This window comes from Schistocerca americana, chromosome 1, assembly GCF_021461395.2.
Source record: "Schistocerca americana isolate TAMUIC-IGC-003095 chromosome 1, iqSchAmer2.1, whole genome shotgun sequence".
Lineage (NCBI taxonomy): Eukaryota > Metazoa > Arthropoda > Insecta > Orthoptera > Acrididae > Schistocerca > Schistocerca americana.
Genome location: NC_060119.1, coordinates 569,217,716 through 569,234,493, shown reverse-complemented (window position 1 = coordinate 569,234,493; position 16,778 = coordinate 569,217,716). Strand labels below are relative to the sequence as shown.

Here is a 16,778-nt window from a genome sequence, read left to right as displayed (position 1 = left end):
CTGTAGCCTCATGCTGTGATCAGAATTTAATACCTCTAGTCACACCCTCGGTCGCCATTAGCAGCCAATATTATGGTTGTATGGTAGATATACATAGGGCATCCAATACGGTAAACATCATTGTCCTTTTGGCACTCAAGGGGGGTTCCTTGTCAGAATTATAAGTATGCTCTCTTCCTTGTCTTCAAAATTACAATTTGTGACATTGTTAAGTTGTGAAATTTAATCAAGCACCAGTGTATTCATCATAAAAATACCTGCTGAGAGTTTGAAAAATAATGCTTTTTCTTGGCAGCCCGCTGCTTCAAGACAATAAGCAATGCAAAATGCGGTGGCACCGGCATGCAATCAGATAGTTACATTGCAGATGTATACAGATTGTCAAAGTACCCACTCACAACCTCAATACATTTAGCTGCTTCTCTCTCTCTCTCTCTCTCTCTCTCTCTCTCACACACACACACACACACACACACACACACACACACACACACACACACACACACACAAACAAACTTTACTATTTCTTTCTAAAGCTAGGAAAGTTCTCATTCTCTTTCGTGTCTGCCTGCTGATGACTCAAGTTTTTGCTATTTGGTGAATGGGCCCATTCACCCCTAAATTATTTTAATTAAAATAACTGTAATGTAAGTATAATTTTGACATAAGACGTAGCATGTTCCTTTTTCTTAACTACCACCACTGCTGCTGCTGCCTACTGCAGTCCTAGACAAGCATCATCTATCCCACCAAAGGCAGGGCTACTTGTGAAAGCAGCCATGAGATATACAAACTAAGCTGCAACCACTGTACTGCATTCTACGTTGGCATGAAAACCAACAAGCTAGCTGTCCCCATGAAAGGCCACCAACAAACTGTGGCGAAGAGACAGCTGGACCACCCAGTTACTGAACATGTTGCCCAACACACTATTCTTCACTTCCATGACTGCTTCACAATCTGTATCATCTGGATCCTTCCCACCACTAGCTTTCTTGAACTACACAGGTGGTCCCCTGCAATACATCCCACATTCCCATAACACCTCTGGCCTCAGCCTTCACTAATCCCTGTACTTCTCCTACCTATCCTCTTCCTGCTCCCACTCCAGCACTACACAGCCTTCTATTCGGCCAACACACCCACTAGTCCCTCTCTTTTTTTCCCCTCCCCTACTTCTTTTCTTTTCTGCTCCCCCCCTCCCCCAACTTACCCACCCCTTAAACCTCACAACTGCACCTAGCAGCCCTACCATGTCTCTGTCCGCTCCTAGTCAGCAGTATTCCCTCCTCCCACCCTTAGCCTGTTATCCTTCATCCTTCCCACCCCATCTACCTATCTACTTCCTTACCTCCACCACCCAGACTGCAGACTGCTTCTTCCATTAGGGGCAGCTGCTCAGTTTGGCCACTGCATGAAGACAGTGCTCTGTGTGTGTGTGTGTGTGTGTGTGTGTGTGTGTGTGTGTGTGTGTGTGTGTTCTACAGTAGGCGGCCTTTTGGCCAAAAGCTCCAGGTATAGCAGTCTTGTGTATTTCTGCCTGCGATTCAGCACCTCCTCAGTATGGTGAATAGCAATCTATCCCTTTTATAATACTGTCATTTTTCTCACTGAGTTCATATGGTTCACGGAGTGTGCACAAGATCAGTCATGTGGGAAAAGTATTTCACTTTTCTTCAGGTATATTCATATTAGCAAATCTTACTTCAGTTTGAGCTTCCAATATTTTTCTTCTATATCAGCCATGAAATTTGTAGGTAGAGATTGCAGTAATGACTATTGTGTACTGACGGTAAGGTTTCAATGAACCGGTGGTTGCAGTGTTTCACTAATGGCTTTCAAAAGAATTGTTTCATAGCAATACCCAATTAAAGATCATGGATAAACAAATTATCAGAAATGTTGCACTTATACAAAACATGAATGGGGTCAGCAAATATCATTAACAGCTCACTTAACATCAAAAATGTATATATCATCACATAATTTGCACGCAGGCATGATGTCATCAACCAGCCAATGACATACTGGATATACACCCAGCAAACACACCCATGTTATACGGAGCAACTCTGGTGAAGTCTGTGTACAATAGTAACAGAAAATCAGTAGTTTTATCATTTCATGTTATAGTCACAAACCCAGTGAAAATTTATGGTTCCAACCACAGAAGCCAACATTCTTACTGCAATATAAGTTCGAGGAGGGGGGGGGGGGGGGGGTATGAATCCATTTTCCTTCCAAAAGAATGTTCTGGTGTCATCTTTCCTTCGACAATACCCAAGTGTCTGAGGACCTCAAAAGCAATGCTTGGAGATAAAAAAAAGTAATCAAGAGGACATGATGTTTGTATTTTAACCAACCAGTTACATGTGATAATCAGAGCACACAGGTGTGATTTATTTGAAGAAAGGTGGCCACTTTTCTTGTGGTTAAATGAGAGTATCTACTGGAAACAGACTACACAATTTTAGTGCTTCAATAAATATTTTATGTAATCAGCATTAAGATGGTGTAAAAGCCGAGTTAAGTGTCAAACCAACCTTGCACACCACAGAACAGAAAAAAATATTGCTCTCAACTTTACAACTACTATCAGTAATCTGAGGGCAGAAGGCTTGCGAACAATCTCAGGTTGGTTTATTATCTTTCACCCTTTATTTTCTGCTACATGGCTACCAACCATCAACCCCCAGATGTCAGTGGTAAAACCATTTTCAGCCATGAGTAGTTGTGGCTGATCCTCATGGCTGACCTGAAAGTGCTTGACTCATGCAAATGCAAACAATCTGAAAATATTCTAACAAAATGGAAACAATTCAACAGTTATAATTAGAGTGCTACCGCACACATTTAATTCTAAGACCGGTGGTGAACAGATATTTCACATCAATGGCACAAACTGATTTGACTTCCAACTCACAACACAAGCTGAGACACGGAAAAGTGCACAAACTTCCCTTCAGAATACAACTGGGTTATTACATGAAAAATATGTTGAACCTAACCAGTTACTGCAACCAGATTAAAAAGAAAAGCTTTCATCTGCACTACCTCCTTTAACTACCTTTCCTGTAAGCATACCAGGGCTGCGACATTAACAAACAGAACAAAAAGACAAAGACACACACACACACACACACACACACACACACACACACACACACATTTTTAAGCAAATGAAGACTGGTGAGATCAGGCATCCAGACACAGGAAGAAAAGTAACCAAAATCATGGGCCAATGTATCTCTCCTCCCTCCCTCCCAACCTCCACCAATTCTACGTTAATATGGTGGCAGACTAATCTGTAGCATAACTTGGAGGTGTAGGTTACATTAGAAAGTAACAATTCTGTTATTGTGAGGGAAATACAGGTTGTGGTAACAAATTTATCTGTACAGTAGCCTGGTGTCTAAATCTGCACGATATTTGATAAACAGATAGCTGCTGGGATTCCCTAGGCATACAATTTACAGGTCGCTTTTAACAACAGCAGTTTATTTAATGAACTTCTGATTACATTCAACAACTTCTAAATAAGCAAAAGAAATTCCCTTGCTCGCATAGCCTGACGAAACTGTATTAAATATTAGTGTATCATTCTTCAAACCTATCTTCCAAGCAAATACATAAAAGAATTGTTGCCTTCGAAAGTCCTTACGTAGCTGACAGACCCTTGTTCAGTCAATAACTGAATTAACCACAAGTGCAGTTGCTGCTGTGGCCATTCAGACGAATATAAGGAAACATGACAATGTCATACAATAAATAGTATTTGTATGCACTTGCAAAAGGAAACCTGATGTAAACTTCCTATCTTCACTGTCAAAATCTGCATCTGTAGCGGAGACTCACCTCCGCTCCTCTTCCATAGCACAAACCAGTACTCTTCATTCCTTTAACACTATCTTAGTATCCTTTTATTAAAGTCCCTTCCAATGGCTCTCCACCTAGTCTTGCAAGCGTAGTATACATCAAACAATCTATCAATTGATACAATGACTTGTATTCATCTATCTGAAATGTTGGTGTGTTCCAGTAGTTTACACAAGATGGTAGCCAACTGACCATAATCTCTCCATCATCTGGCATATTCCAAGAAATTGATTCAAGTTGTTCTATATATCAAATGAGAAATCTATTTTCCAAAGCACTTAATCTTTTTGTTCCCATCTGAGTAACTTCCAGCAATTATAATATTATCTATATATAATAGAAGATACACACTACTATCTTCCAAATTACCCACGTACAAATGTATGTCAATATTTGATCAAGTCCAATACTTTTGTCACACTTTCAAATGTTATTTCCCATGGATACCACTGTTCTCAACATAGGCAACCACGCAACAAGGGCATTAGTTTCCTCTATCATAATCCTTCCTCTAAGAACAGTCTTGTCTTATACCTTTCAATCTCTCCATCTTAATTAAACTTAATTTTGAAGACCCATTTGCTGTCAATTGGCTGCTTCACTTGAAAGCACTCTGTCATCTTCCATTTCTCATTAAGTTACTATAATTATTTTTTCACTGACCAGTTTCTCCCATCATGTGTCCCTTGCACGTCTTCATAAGCGCCCACGAACATCAGCAAATGATTCAACATGCAAGGGCAGCACTGTAGAATTGTCAAATGATTAAGGCATCCTCTGTTTCCCATTGCTTTGAGAGCTTTCAGCTTTTCAGGCACCTTGACCAATTCCCTTGCCTTTCCTTTTTTTGTATTCTTATCTCATTTTCCTTCTTCTCATGAAAGCCATTGTTCACTTGTTGTTCCATCAAAAGTGAATTTTATTTCATTAAAAACTGAATCCTTTCCTGAAATTATTTTCATCAGCTCTGGACACCAGGATCTGTACCCATTCGGACTACAGGCACTAAAAATGCATCTGGAAGCGAATGAGAAACATTTGAACTACATGTTTCTTTGGAATTTTTAAAAAGGCTACACAAGCAAAAACCTTCATCTTCCAATTGATATTTCTTCCATACCATAGAGCTGCTAGAACCTTTCCTTTCAATGCTGTAGTTTGACACCATTTGTGATTTAGACTGCAGCTAACACTGATTCTGTCCAGGAACTCCAGTCAAGCTTTGATATGAGCAGCATCCAACACAACTTATCCAAAATATTCCTATTTGGACATTCAGAAACCTCATTCTGCTGTGTGGACTCAAATTGAGCTGCACATGTCTTCACACACAGTCATCAGGCTCACTCGATATATACTCTAGCCTTTTATCACAACAGGTGGCATTGCTCCAAAAATTTTGAAAACTTTGATACCTCTGTTTCCAGCAAAGATACAAAAGAAAAGAAAGAATCATCAACAGAGTAAGTTATCCAGTTGGATCACTATGAGTAAGTTCTTGTAGTCTAGTTTTTATTCCTCATGTTCTATGGGGCTATGACTGTGTCTATTTCCCTCTTTAATAGATGTACAACACAGGAGCATCATATATTATATTACATCCACCAAAGGACAAATGTGAGTTTGATAGATTTTCATATGGTTCCTGAAGCAACGTTCCAAGCAGTGAAGCCAGACTGATGAATCTTTCTTACTAACAGTCTAAATAGCTGCTGAAACTATGTTTCAAATCTTATTCAGTGCTCTACAGAGCCTGTTTAGTTACTTTGCCCAGTTGGTTATACTGACAACCAGCACAATTTTCTGGAGAATGCTGTGTGTTCAATAATAACAGTTATCTTTCACTTGTGATTTGTATTTAGGGGAACAGCTTTCAAAATTATGGAGGAAGAAATTGCTATAGGAGATGATTTATGAGGAAACCAAAAGAGGGACAAGAAAATCAAACAATTCCATCAACTTAAATGCGAGTCCATTTACGTAAAAATAAATTTTATTATGATACCAGTATGACTGCTCACACCACCATGCTAGTACGGGGGTCACTTCCACTGCTGTAATATACCAGCACATTTCCTACTAAAGGACAAAAATGACATTACACAAAAGTGAACTGAATCAGCACATTTCACTGATGATTGTTAAAAGAGACACTGACCAAGAAATGACACTATGAAACCTACATAAATGAAGGGCCAACAACGGTACCTTTCTTCAGAACTGAAGATCAGTAAGTTGTTCAAAATGTATGATGCAAGTGCATCAAGTGAATTGCATGTAAAGTCGTTCTTTTAGAAAACAATCAGCTCAAAATTTAATTTAGGTTCCAGAACACCTGCCTGAGGTACTCATAGCTACTACCTTAAAACATCAAGTTGGCAACAGCTGCACGATGTGAAAAATCACAAAGTCCGACTAAATTTGGGAACTCTTACATTACAGGCAAAGGCTTTTCATCAACTTATGAGGAAGAAGCCCATAATTAAACAACCCTATGCTCTGGCATGCAGCAGATACAGGTTCTTCCAAAACCATACATTAATGGGGCATATTGCTCATGTCAACTACCCCACACAGTGTAGCAATAGAGGCTAACAATGCCACACATTAAGAAGGCGTACAGACTAGTCTGCCTGTGAAATCAGAGACCATGACAAACCTTGAGCTCCTTACATTGCTACATATCTTGCCTCTCAAATCTTCATTTGTGGGTGAATCGTAAAAGATCTTCCATTGGCTTTGCTATATCAACAATCTGGCAAGAACCATCAAACCTCATGAATGATTATTACTTTTGTATGACTACACTGTTAACACAATTTATTTCCAAGTAGAAAAAGTCTCCCTTGACATATCATCCCCCCCGCTCTCTCTCTCTCTCTCTCTCTCTGTCTCTGTGTGTGTGTGTGTGTGTGTGTGTGTGTGTTTTTTTAAGAACTGGGTATTGAAGGTGATGGTGCAGCAATACTTTCACTTACTGGTCTTATCACATTAGTAACTCCGTTGAGTCAACCTTCCATGTTGAGTCAATTTTATTGCTTCTGTTAGTGAAGCTAAAAGACGAATAGCCTATGTATAATTTTGTGTATTCACATTTGACTCTTATCTATGCAACAACAATAGTCACATTTTCCTTTTGAACATCATCTGAGTTCTCAAAAACTACTCGCAACCCTTTCTTATTCTAGTTTACATACCTAGAACACATTATAGCTGAGGCTTAAAACTGATATGAGTATCTGTAACCGAAATATCAGTTCTTGGTATTTACCGAAGTTATAACCTCAACTTCACGAACACATTCACCATACAGAAATGTTCTACTTTACAACATTTCTTTTGAATGGTTTTTGTACTGTACATTACTATTTATTACAAATTCTAGCTCTGGCATCCAAATACCATTTAATACCAGTTGCTGGATTTTCATGACTAGCTACAAGGTAGTTACTCTCTTACCACCAGGTTGCATCTGCAGAATTTTTTCTGCATTTTCTTTCATTTTTCACAGTGACGTTGTGACTTTGTAACCCACAGCAACAACACAAAAAATATAACTATTAATACCTGTGTTATTTTACTGTATACTGCTACCAGACATTGTTTTCAGCCCTTAATGAGGAGAAAAAAAAAAAAGTTGATGACATTTCCTCTTCGTATCTTCAACTAGAAGTCGATTCTTCTTGAAATCTAGAGTTAATGTATTTCGTGTTTCTAGAGCTGCGACTAGGTTATAAAAAATCCAGAATTGTTGTCAACAATCTTGCTCCAGATTACATCAAGGTGTGGCAAAGATTTCAGGAAACATTCTCATGCAGAGGGAAAAATATGTTATATGATGTGAGGTCCAAAGTGCTTTCTCACAACATTGGCACCCAATTTCTACAACTCTTCAACACAACCATGTACTATGAAACAAAGCTCCACCTGTAAACAGCACATTAAAAGTGTAGCAAGGGTTGGCACATTATTGAATGAGCCATTCTAAGAAGTGTACCTGTGCAGAAAAATCAGACCATTCCTCCACACTGTACATGGTACAGATACAACAGGTTCTCATATAGCACTCTCCATACAGTCACGTAGTCAACATAACCTATAGCAACCAATTGTGTTACACTGACACTAGGCATATCATCAACTGCATGACTTGCTGTCCAAAAGAAAATCTTTCATAAATAAAAGCACACTTACTCCAAAACTTTTTCCTGTTTATAACAAGCCTCTTAAAACACCTTAACTCTATATGGGAGTGAGCAAAGAGTAAAATTTGATCAAATGAAATACAATCCTGTTTTGACAAACATTTCTACTCCACAAAAATAGAAGCAAGTGCCTTACAGGGTGCAGACACACACACAGATGGCTGCTATAGACCAACAGTATTTTGTAAACTCTCTGTAACATGTTAACTACAGAATGAGTAAAGGAAAGGAGTTCAGCACAGAGTTTGTAGGAAATATGTACACAGACCATCATAGTGAGAGGTGCACTCTCAGTCTCCCACAGAGCAGCAAAAAGGTCTCAATCTTTCAAGTCTCACTGCACTGTGAGCTTCATCACAGTATTGTGTGGTGGCTGTGTCTAGCAGATTTTTTCCACACATTTTATAATTTGAATTGAGCATACTAAAAATGTTCACCAAAGGATACTAATACAATATTGTTTCCAACACAAAATTTGTACACAATTCTTCACCTCCCTAAACTATCAGTATGTGATTTGCCAACTACTCTAAGTAGTTGTGTCAACCTTAACCTCCCGATCTCCAAACTTCTTCTACAAAGTGGATGCATCACTTGCTTATGATAAAACCTCAACCCCAGGTTTGCTTAAAACAACTAGCCCACTGTAAAAGGCACTATAGAGTACCTTCTGAGGTTCAGCTTGTGAACAGTCGCACATAATTTGATTGTCAAAATTCTTAGGTTCATTCCATTTCAAAACAATTACTGATAATGCTTAAGGTATTTACGAGCAATATTTGTTACATGAACAAATGTAGACTCAACAGAGACACTTATTACCCTGTTGACAACACTGTTTAAATGCAAGGGTTCCATATTTTATATCTGATATAAAAGCACATAATAATCTGATACGACCACTCTGCAAAAGATGTTCATGCTATCCTTATTGTGTTGACTAGCATACGCTTCATAAATTGCAGATATATACTTTTATCCATTACATGCCCAATCACATGGATCACTGCACTTTTAAATTTAATGTAGCTCTAAGCTTCAGAATTAGATTTTTCAGAAGTACAGAAATAAGTAAGGTATTTTATACTTTTTTGTCCATAACAACCCAAAAAAATATTGTGTAAGAGGACAAACTTGATGGAAATTAATTTTTGGTCAGACCACAAGTTTTATTATAAAAATCAACAGTTCAAGAAACTAAATGTGGACTATTCTCTATTTTATTAAGTCTTGAAAGTTTCAGTCTCTCATCTGAGGGAACAGTTGTTCTAGAACAGTGCTACTGAAAGTTTTCAACCCAATCTACAATAACACTGCAGATATAATACAGCAATAAAACCCATATCTAAAACCAGAAACATTTACTTGATCACAGTACTTACAGCAAGGCTTTATTCAGAGAAAAGCTCTACACACAAACTGTACAGTACCACTTACAAAGTAACCAAATACCATGGAAGTAGGTTTTACAACTAACTGCCACTCAATTACGATCTTGATGTCAATATGAATAATTTTCTTACAGTATAATCCTTAATATGAGACATTGAACTGTTTGAATCAGCATTATTTTAAATACTAAATACTTATGAAACAGCTCAAAAGCTAAATGTTTATTTCTTAGTTGTACTTCTCCAACCGATTCCATTAAAAATAAAGGAACATTAGTGTTAAACATCCAATTAGATGTTAACACTCTTAGAACCAATCAGCATTCCTGCTGCGGAAGAACTGGACATGATTCAGGCATCTGATAACAAAACAGCCCATCTGTATTTACAAATTGGTGAAATTAACAGACTTGTTTTACTTCAGCCCCCCCTCCACAAAACAATAACTAGAGCAGCAACAACACCATGATACAATTCTCAGCAATCAGTAATTACTGAATGAGCCACATTCCAATTAATCAGCCTATCACAATTGTGTGCAATGGAAAGGTGAGCCCATATTTCTCCACTGGTAGTTAACTTAGTGGATCACTTGGTAATGGCTTCACAGATATCCTGTAACAGCTCAGAAACAGAGAGAGACGTTCGAGATTAGTAAATCTGTGATTCTAATTGATTCTTGTCCCCCTAAAAATAATGACCCGTCACATGTGAACTTCAAAAACAGTACTTAACATTACTTCTCAGTATTCTGAAATGAGATTTCCCCACACAATTCTCACTATTTTATTAGGAATAAAGAAAAAAAATATTAAATAACATACCCTCCATCCTTGATCTCTTCATAGATGGCTCCATCGTATCACCCGAAGGTACGGCTGACTGTGGGGCAGGAAGCTGTGGCTGACCCTACAATAAAATTTAGTTACAATTATTTTAACAATTATCCTTCTTGGCAACTAGGGCTCAATGTGTACACGACTGCAAAGTTCCAAGTGGGCTATGCTTAGTTTAACAACACCTAGAAGTTACACAGGCAAACCAATGTTCATTAACAGGTCTACACAAGTGAAACTAGTGGTAAATTACGTTTGCTAAATAAGGTATCTAAACTACAGGGAGTTAATCAATGAAATGTAGGCTACTGTCCGATATAAAATAATGACAGTAAACAACTTTAGGTATTGAGAACAGCAGGTGTGCTACAAATGTAATAGGCACCATTCTTAATCATTGCATATTTCAATCTTGCAAAGAGTTTCTATATTAAAGATCTCACTGCGAAATTCTCCGAAATTAATGCGAGCCGAAAGTATACTACACATTTTTTGTTGACGCATCCTTTAGACTACGCATTTCTGGCGATACTTACGTCAGTTATCTGCATTGCAACGTACAGAACAGCCCTGCTAAAGCAACTAACAAATCCACAGGTCAACAAAACTGGTTAACTTTTCTACTCTTAAGTGAGGCTGGTACCGCACTATCAAAGCCTCCCACTGTAGTATCAACGTGTCTTATCGATTGCCGTAAAATTCAAGAAATTAATTTAGAATCTGATGAATGAAACTTCCCAATTCTATGTCTGAAACACGCTTGATTGATAACTTTATACCTGAAACGCAAAACTATTTATGCAAGGTTCCGTTCTTTCCTTTGAACGCATACAAGAGTATCAACATAAAATGGCGGCCATTTTATCTAACAAAAATCCATATGGCTCCCTCCTGTTTTTCAGGCTCTATCAATCACGCATGAAGAATTGCTGGTTTTCACGTAGATACATCACAACGACGACAAACCGCATGAAAACGTGTGGGGATACGACGTTTACAATAGAAAAATACATCTGCCCTTTACTTACCACAGCAACTGCCCCATTCATCGACGAAAAGTTAGGTACCATGGCCATATTTCACTAAATTTACGAACAGGAAGTTCTTCAGACGAACTCAAAAGATCTTTCCTCCATAGCATTGCACAAAAAGGTTTTCCAGTGTAATCGATCTCTACTGTTCCGTTTTACTTAACTACCAAACGTCTTTCCGAAATGATTACGGACTTCTCCCAACCCATACAAAAAAAACTATCGAAGAAATCGTATTCAACATGTTCCTAGTAATATCTGTGGCTTGGAAGTAGCTACGGTTGACAATGTTCCATTTTTCGTAATTGATTCTTACGTAAACTACCGCTTAATATTGCTAAATAACCATAGGAAGAAGACTAAATTAAAAACAATTTACTAACTTTATGAAATGCACTGTATTTAATATACAAAACGAAATAAACAATCAAATTATTTTGACGCTTAAAAAATAGAATGAAAGATAGGGGCGTAGCTATGTAACTATGGGCTCTTGGGCAAAAATGAAACTGAAGCCACTATTTAATCCTTAGTTTCCCAGTCATTTTATAGTCACACACTATCCCAGCTGGGGTCTGAGTGACTGCTATATTTGAATAGCCATAAAAATTGCGTTCAGCAGTTTCAGTGGAATAGTTTGATTTTATGTAAGAAGTTACACTAATACCAGACAAAAATATATATTCAGATAAATTATAAAGTTTATTTTTACGAAAAACTGCATTTAAACAAAAAACTACACAAAAGGAGCGTAATGTTTCATGATAACGTTAATGCTACGAAAACTTAAATATCTGGCACTCTTAAATTTTATTGCTTATTACACATGTAACGATAAAAACACAACACTCCTACAGAACATTCAAAAACTGAAAATTACATTAGTACGTTTTAGATGTTTAGTTTCCTTCTCAGAGCTTTTCTTTGCACTGGCTGGAAATCTTTGTGGAGATGTCTTGTCAGATTGTCTTTTTACAACAATGTCAAATATAAGACGTCTTTCTCTTATTTTTAGGGTCACAGGTGCAGCATGTTTTGCGTTTTACAATCGTCCTACAACGACGTCTACTCTTGATTCTGCTACACGCAAAGCAGGGTGAGACATGCACAAAGTTCACGGGGTATGTGATACTTTTTATCTGTGGTGTCACCAACGGCTTTACAGTTTCATCAAAAATTGATGTATTAAGTAACTTGAGTATTGTCTTTATAGGAATTGTGAAAGACAAATGCATTCACCCCACGTCCAACATGTAGAAAAATAATGCCAATGGACATAGTTGGAAGAGGTTTCGACGAGCAACGATATTTCTTTGGATCTAATGTATTTCTAGCAGAACCTCTAGCTAAAGATTCAGTATCCACACTTCTGTCTTCATCATTTTGATCACTTGTTTCATTCAAGGAACTTACAGGTGGCAAAGTAAAGTCATCTTCGCTTTTGCACTATTCCTAAACTTTATTATGTCCAATTTTCAATTTCGTTTCCATTATCTGATCAACCATCGCTTTCTACACTGTCCTTAATCCATTTTAAAACAGTATCCTCAAAGCCAGGGTCTGGTAAACATGAACATTATACGAAGACCTGGCTACTGAATCCATAACACAAAGTCCCAGGTGCGGCCTCAGAGACCATTAGCACGAAAGAAGCTGTAATAGTATAGGTCGACGACACATTCAAGTGGCTACTGACAGAGGAAACTACAGCAGCTTTTGGAAACAACAACTAAACAATGCTCAATCTCCTAACCCACCATTATGCATTAGCAACAGAGTAATAATAACGCTAGCTGTTTGTGTGACCTCACTTGGGAACTAAATACTTTACAGACGCAAAACTACTTCATTCTCAGCTCCTTGCCGCCCACTGCATGGCATAATAAGGTTGGTTGGTTGATTTTGGCGAGTGGACCAAGCAGTGAGGTCTTCGATCCCATTGGATTAGGGAAGGATGGGGAAGGAAATCAGCCATGCCCTTTGAGAGGTACCAGCCCAGCATTTGCCTGAAGTAACATAAGGAAATCATGGAAAACCTGAATCAGGATGGCCGAATGCGGGTTTGAACCATCAGCCTCCCAAATGAGAGTCCAGTGTGCTAGCCACTGCGTCACCTTGCTCGATGGCATAATAAGGCAAGCCTACTTACTGCTATGTTAATTATAATGCATAAGTCAGCAGGCAATATTTAATCGTATTTCCTATAGTTCAATTCTTTTATCTTGGCGGCTCGCGCATGCCCGCCTAGACGCGGGAGATTGCTGCGTTGCCAGTTGCACACGACGCACGCGCCAATAGAAGCAGCGCCATAGTACAGCATAGTTCGCAAGCTTACGTTTAGGGGGGAGCGCGCAGTTCGTGAAGTAAAGCCACCACGGCCGCATTAACCCTAGCATTACCAACGGGGGGGACTCGTAGGCCCACTGACTCAGTTTTTCTATGTTGTATCCACACCCTTTGGTATATGAACTTGAAAGCAAAGGTAATTGTTCGTTATTGAATGTACTATTGAGTCATTACAGAATTTCGGAATAAAAATGTAATTAAAATTCATTTACTTGATTTAATTCTCTGTGGGCCTTAGAAGCCCACCCGTTGGTAATAGCAAGGAAAGATTTACGAGGTTGAGTCTCTCGTTTCAAATTCTTACCATGAAACGAATTTTGGCATTGTTGCCTTCAGACATATTATTATGAAGTGGACCATTGTTATTTTCAGTGTTTCTGCTGCTGTTGAACCAGCAACATGAGTAGACATCGTTTACGTGATAGTTCCATTGAAAGAGTGCTAGAAAAAGTTTTGAACGAATCAGATTTAGAGGAAAGTGAAGTGGATGATGATGTAGAAGAAATTAGAACTGATTCATCGTCTGAGAATGAAGATGAGGTTGATGCCAATCCACCAGATGATAATGATACGGAATGTGATAAATTCATTGCAAAAAGTGGACGAGAGTATATTACGAAGCCATCTCGACAATATCGGCGTTCTGTACAAAATATAGTGCGAGAAAGAATGGGGCTAGGACAACAAGGAAGAATTGCGTCTCCGAAAGAGGCTATAGAGCTCTTTTTTACACCTCAAATTATGAATCTAATAAAACTACACTCAAATGAAGAGGCTTCTCGACTAGGTATTCAGCACACAGATGAAGATGAGTTATTTTGTTATATAGGACTCTTGCTAATCATGGGTTCAAATCATGACAATAAGATACCTGTCCAAGATTTATGGTCTTTGCTTCAGGGCCGACAAGTGTACTATGGATCAATGAGTCGGACCCGATTTTTCGAATTGACTTAAATATTGAGGTCTGATGATAAGAACACAAGAGAAATTAGTCGCCAGACTGACAAGTTTGCTCCAATGAGGGAAATTTTTGAAAGCTTCAATTCTTCACTTCCATTGTACTTCATTCCTGGTCTACATACAACAGTGGATGAGATGTTGTCTTTGTTCCGTGGTCGCTGTCCATTCAAGGTGTTTCTAAAAGAAAAACCTGGAAAATACGGCATTCTAATTCGAATGCTGTCTGATTCTGAGACTAGATATGTGATCAGCATGGACATCTATACAGGCAAGTCAGGAAATACACAGCATTCAAATGGACCGATGGAAATTGTAAAGAGACTAATAAAACCTATTGAAAAATCAGGCCATAATGTTACCACAGATCGGTACTATACTTCAGTGGAGCTTGCTGAGACTCTATGGAATGATTTTCACCTCACACTTGTTGGCACCCTACAGTCTAACAGACGACACATACCTGAAGAGCTGAAGACTACAACTGGCCGCAGTTTACACTCTTCCATCTTTGCTTATACTGACCCTCAGACACAGAGACCACCAGTTACTCTTGCATCAACGCTAGTCCGCGAGAAGCCAAAACGACTGCTGTTGATGCTTTCAACTTATCACTCAGAAGGGGTGTTGAATGAAGACTCAAAAAAGACTAACATAAATCTTTTTTATAATTCTACAAAGGGAGGCGTGGACACCATAGACCAGATGGCAAGACACTACAGCACAAAGAGAGGAACAAGAAGATGGCCTTTGTACCTCTTCTACACACTCATTGACATAGCAGCAATAAATGCATATTCACTCCTCCTCCTCAACTTTCCGAATTGGAAAAAGAATTTGCTAAACCGTAGAAGAGTTTTTATCACTAACTTAGGTCTCGAACTAATAAGATCTCAAGTAGATAAACGGGCACAAAATTTGTATGGACTTCAGAAGCCAGTAATAATGGCAATGGAAAGCATCACACAACGGAAGCTCAGCTGCTCTGTAGAACCATCATCCTCAACAGCAGAACCAGGAACACGTGGACGGTGCCACCTATGCTGCCAAGAAGCTGCATCTAAAAAGATCAAATACAACAAGCTGGGAAAGTCAACTGTTACCTGCTCTCAGTGCCACAAACACGTCTGTGGGAAACACTGCAGGAAGACAGTGTTGTGTGAAAAATGCGTTGCAGAATGAGACAGTAAATTTTGTTTGCTTCATGTAGTGTATCGAATTAAAAAAAGTCGTTTTTGTAAGAAAACACTATTTTGAAACATTATTCCAAAAAATATATAAACTGAATCTCGTGATTTGTTCATTTTATTCCTATTATAATAACATCTTTTATTATCCAGTATACAAAAACAATGTCTAAGCATTTTGAATTGTTATTAGAGGTATCAGAAGCAAATAAACTTGATTTATGATAAAATAAACTGGTGGTATTCTTTATGGGCCTTTGAGGCCCCCTCGTTGGTATTACATGTAACAAAAAATACGTTGGTAATGCTAGGGTTAACCCTTTCGCTGCTACAAAGACGTGCTCCCTGCATTCCGCACTGTGAGCGATTTTGTCACTGCACTGCTCGCCTGTGCAGACACATTGTGTTCCGACTGCTTTGACACTCTTTTATCATTCGATTCCACAAAAACTATTTGGCTCAAAAATTAGATTTTTACATATCTTCTTGACTGATACCTTCCCCCCATAAATGACTTAATTTTGTTTCGATGTTCAACGCAGTTATTATGCAGCATTAAATATAGTAAACCATTGCACGAAATTCTGAAGAGTTTGCAGAGGTAAAAGTCCATAGAGTATACTTTCCGGATGGTCGATTTTAGTTGCCACAATGTTGAGAATGAAATGTGGACAAGATACCTATATATTTCATTTAATTTAAGTACCACATAAGTGTCGTATGTAATATTGAGAAATATTCCACCTTTCGCGACTGTAACAAAAGTTTTACTTACACTGGGCACGTTTGGCTTTATTTTAAAGCACTTCAATCAATCAAAAGGAAGTAGACAAAATACATTAAACAAAACTGTGGACTTACAAAAACATTATGACTTGAATATACCGTCTGTCAGTGAAGTGCTCAGAGCTATGTCAAATATAATTTTGTGTGTGGCACATACAAA

The 16,778-nt window shown here is 38.3% G+C and overlaps 1 protein-coding gene across 4 annotated transcripts in view; it reads right to left on the bottom strand.

The window, feature by feature from the left end:
• Positions 1-11,575, bottom strand: part of LOC124606604 (poly(U)-binding-splicing factor half pint) — a 120,007-nt gene extending 108,432 nt beyond the window's left edge. The window contains exons 1-2 of one of the 4 annotated variants that reach the window (XM_047138600.1): positions 11,337-11,575; positions 10,297-10,381 (exon numbers count right to left, since the gene is read on the bottom strand). In XM_047138600.1, the coding sequence (XP_046994556.1) occupies positions 10,297-10,381; positions 11,337-11,384 (133 nt within the window). In that variant the 5' untranslated portion in view covers positions 11,385-11,575. Of the gene's footprint in view, positions 1-10,296; positions 10,382-10,844; positions 11,140-11,336 lie in introns of those variants that run through there. The other 3 variants (XM_047138592.1, XM_047138616.1, XM_047138605.1) reach the window with 3 other exon arrangements.
• Positions 11,576-16,778: the final 5,203 nt, after the last annotated feature.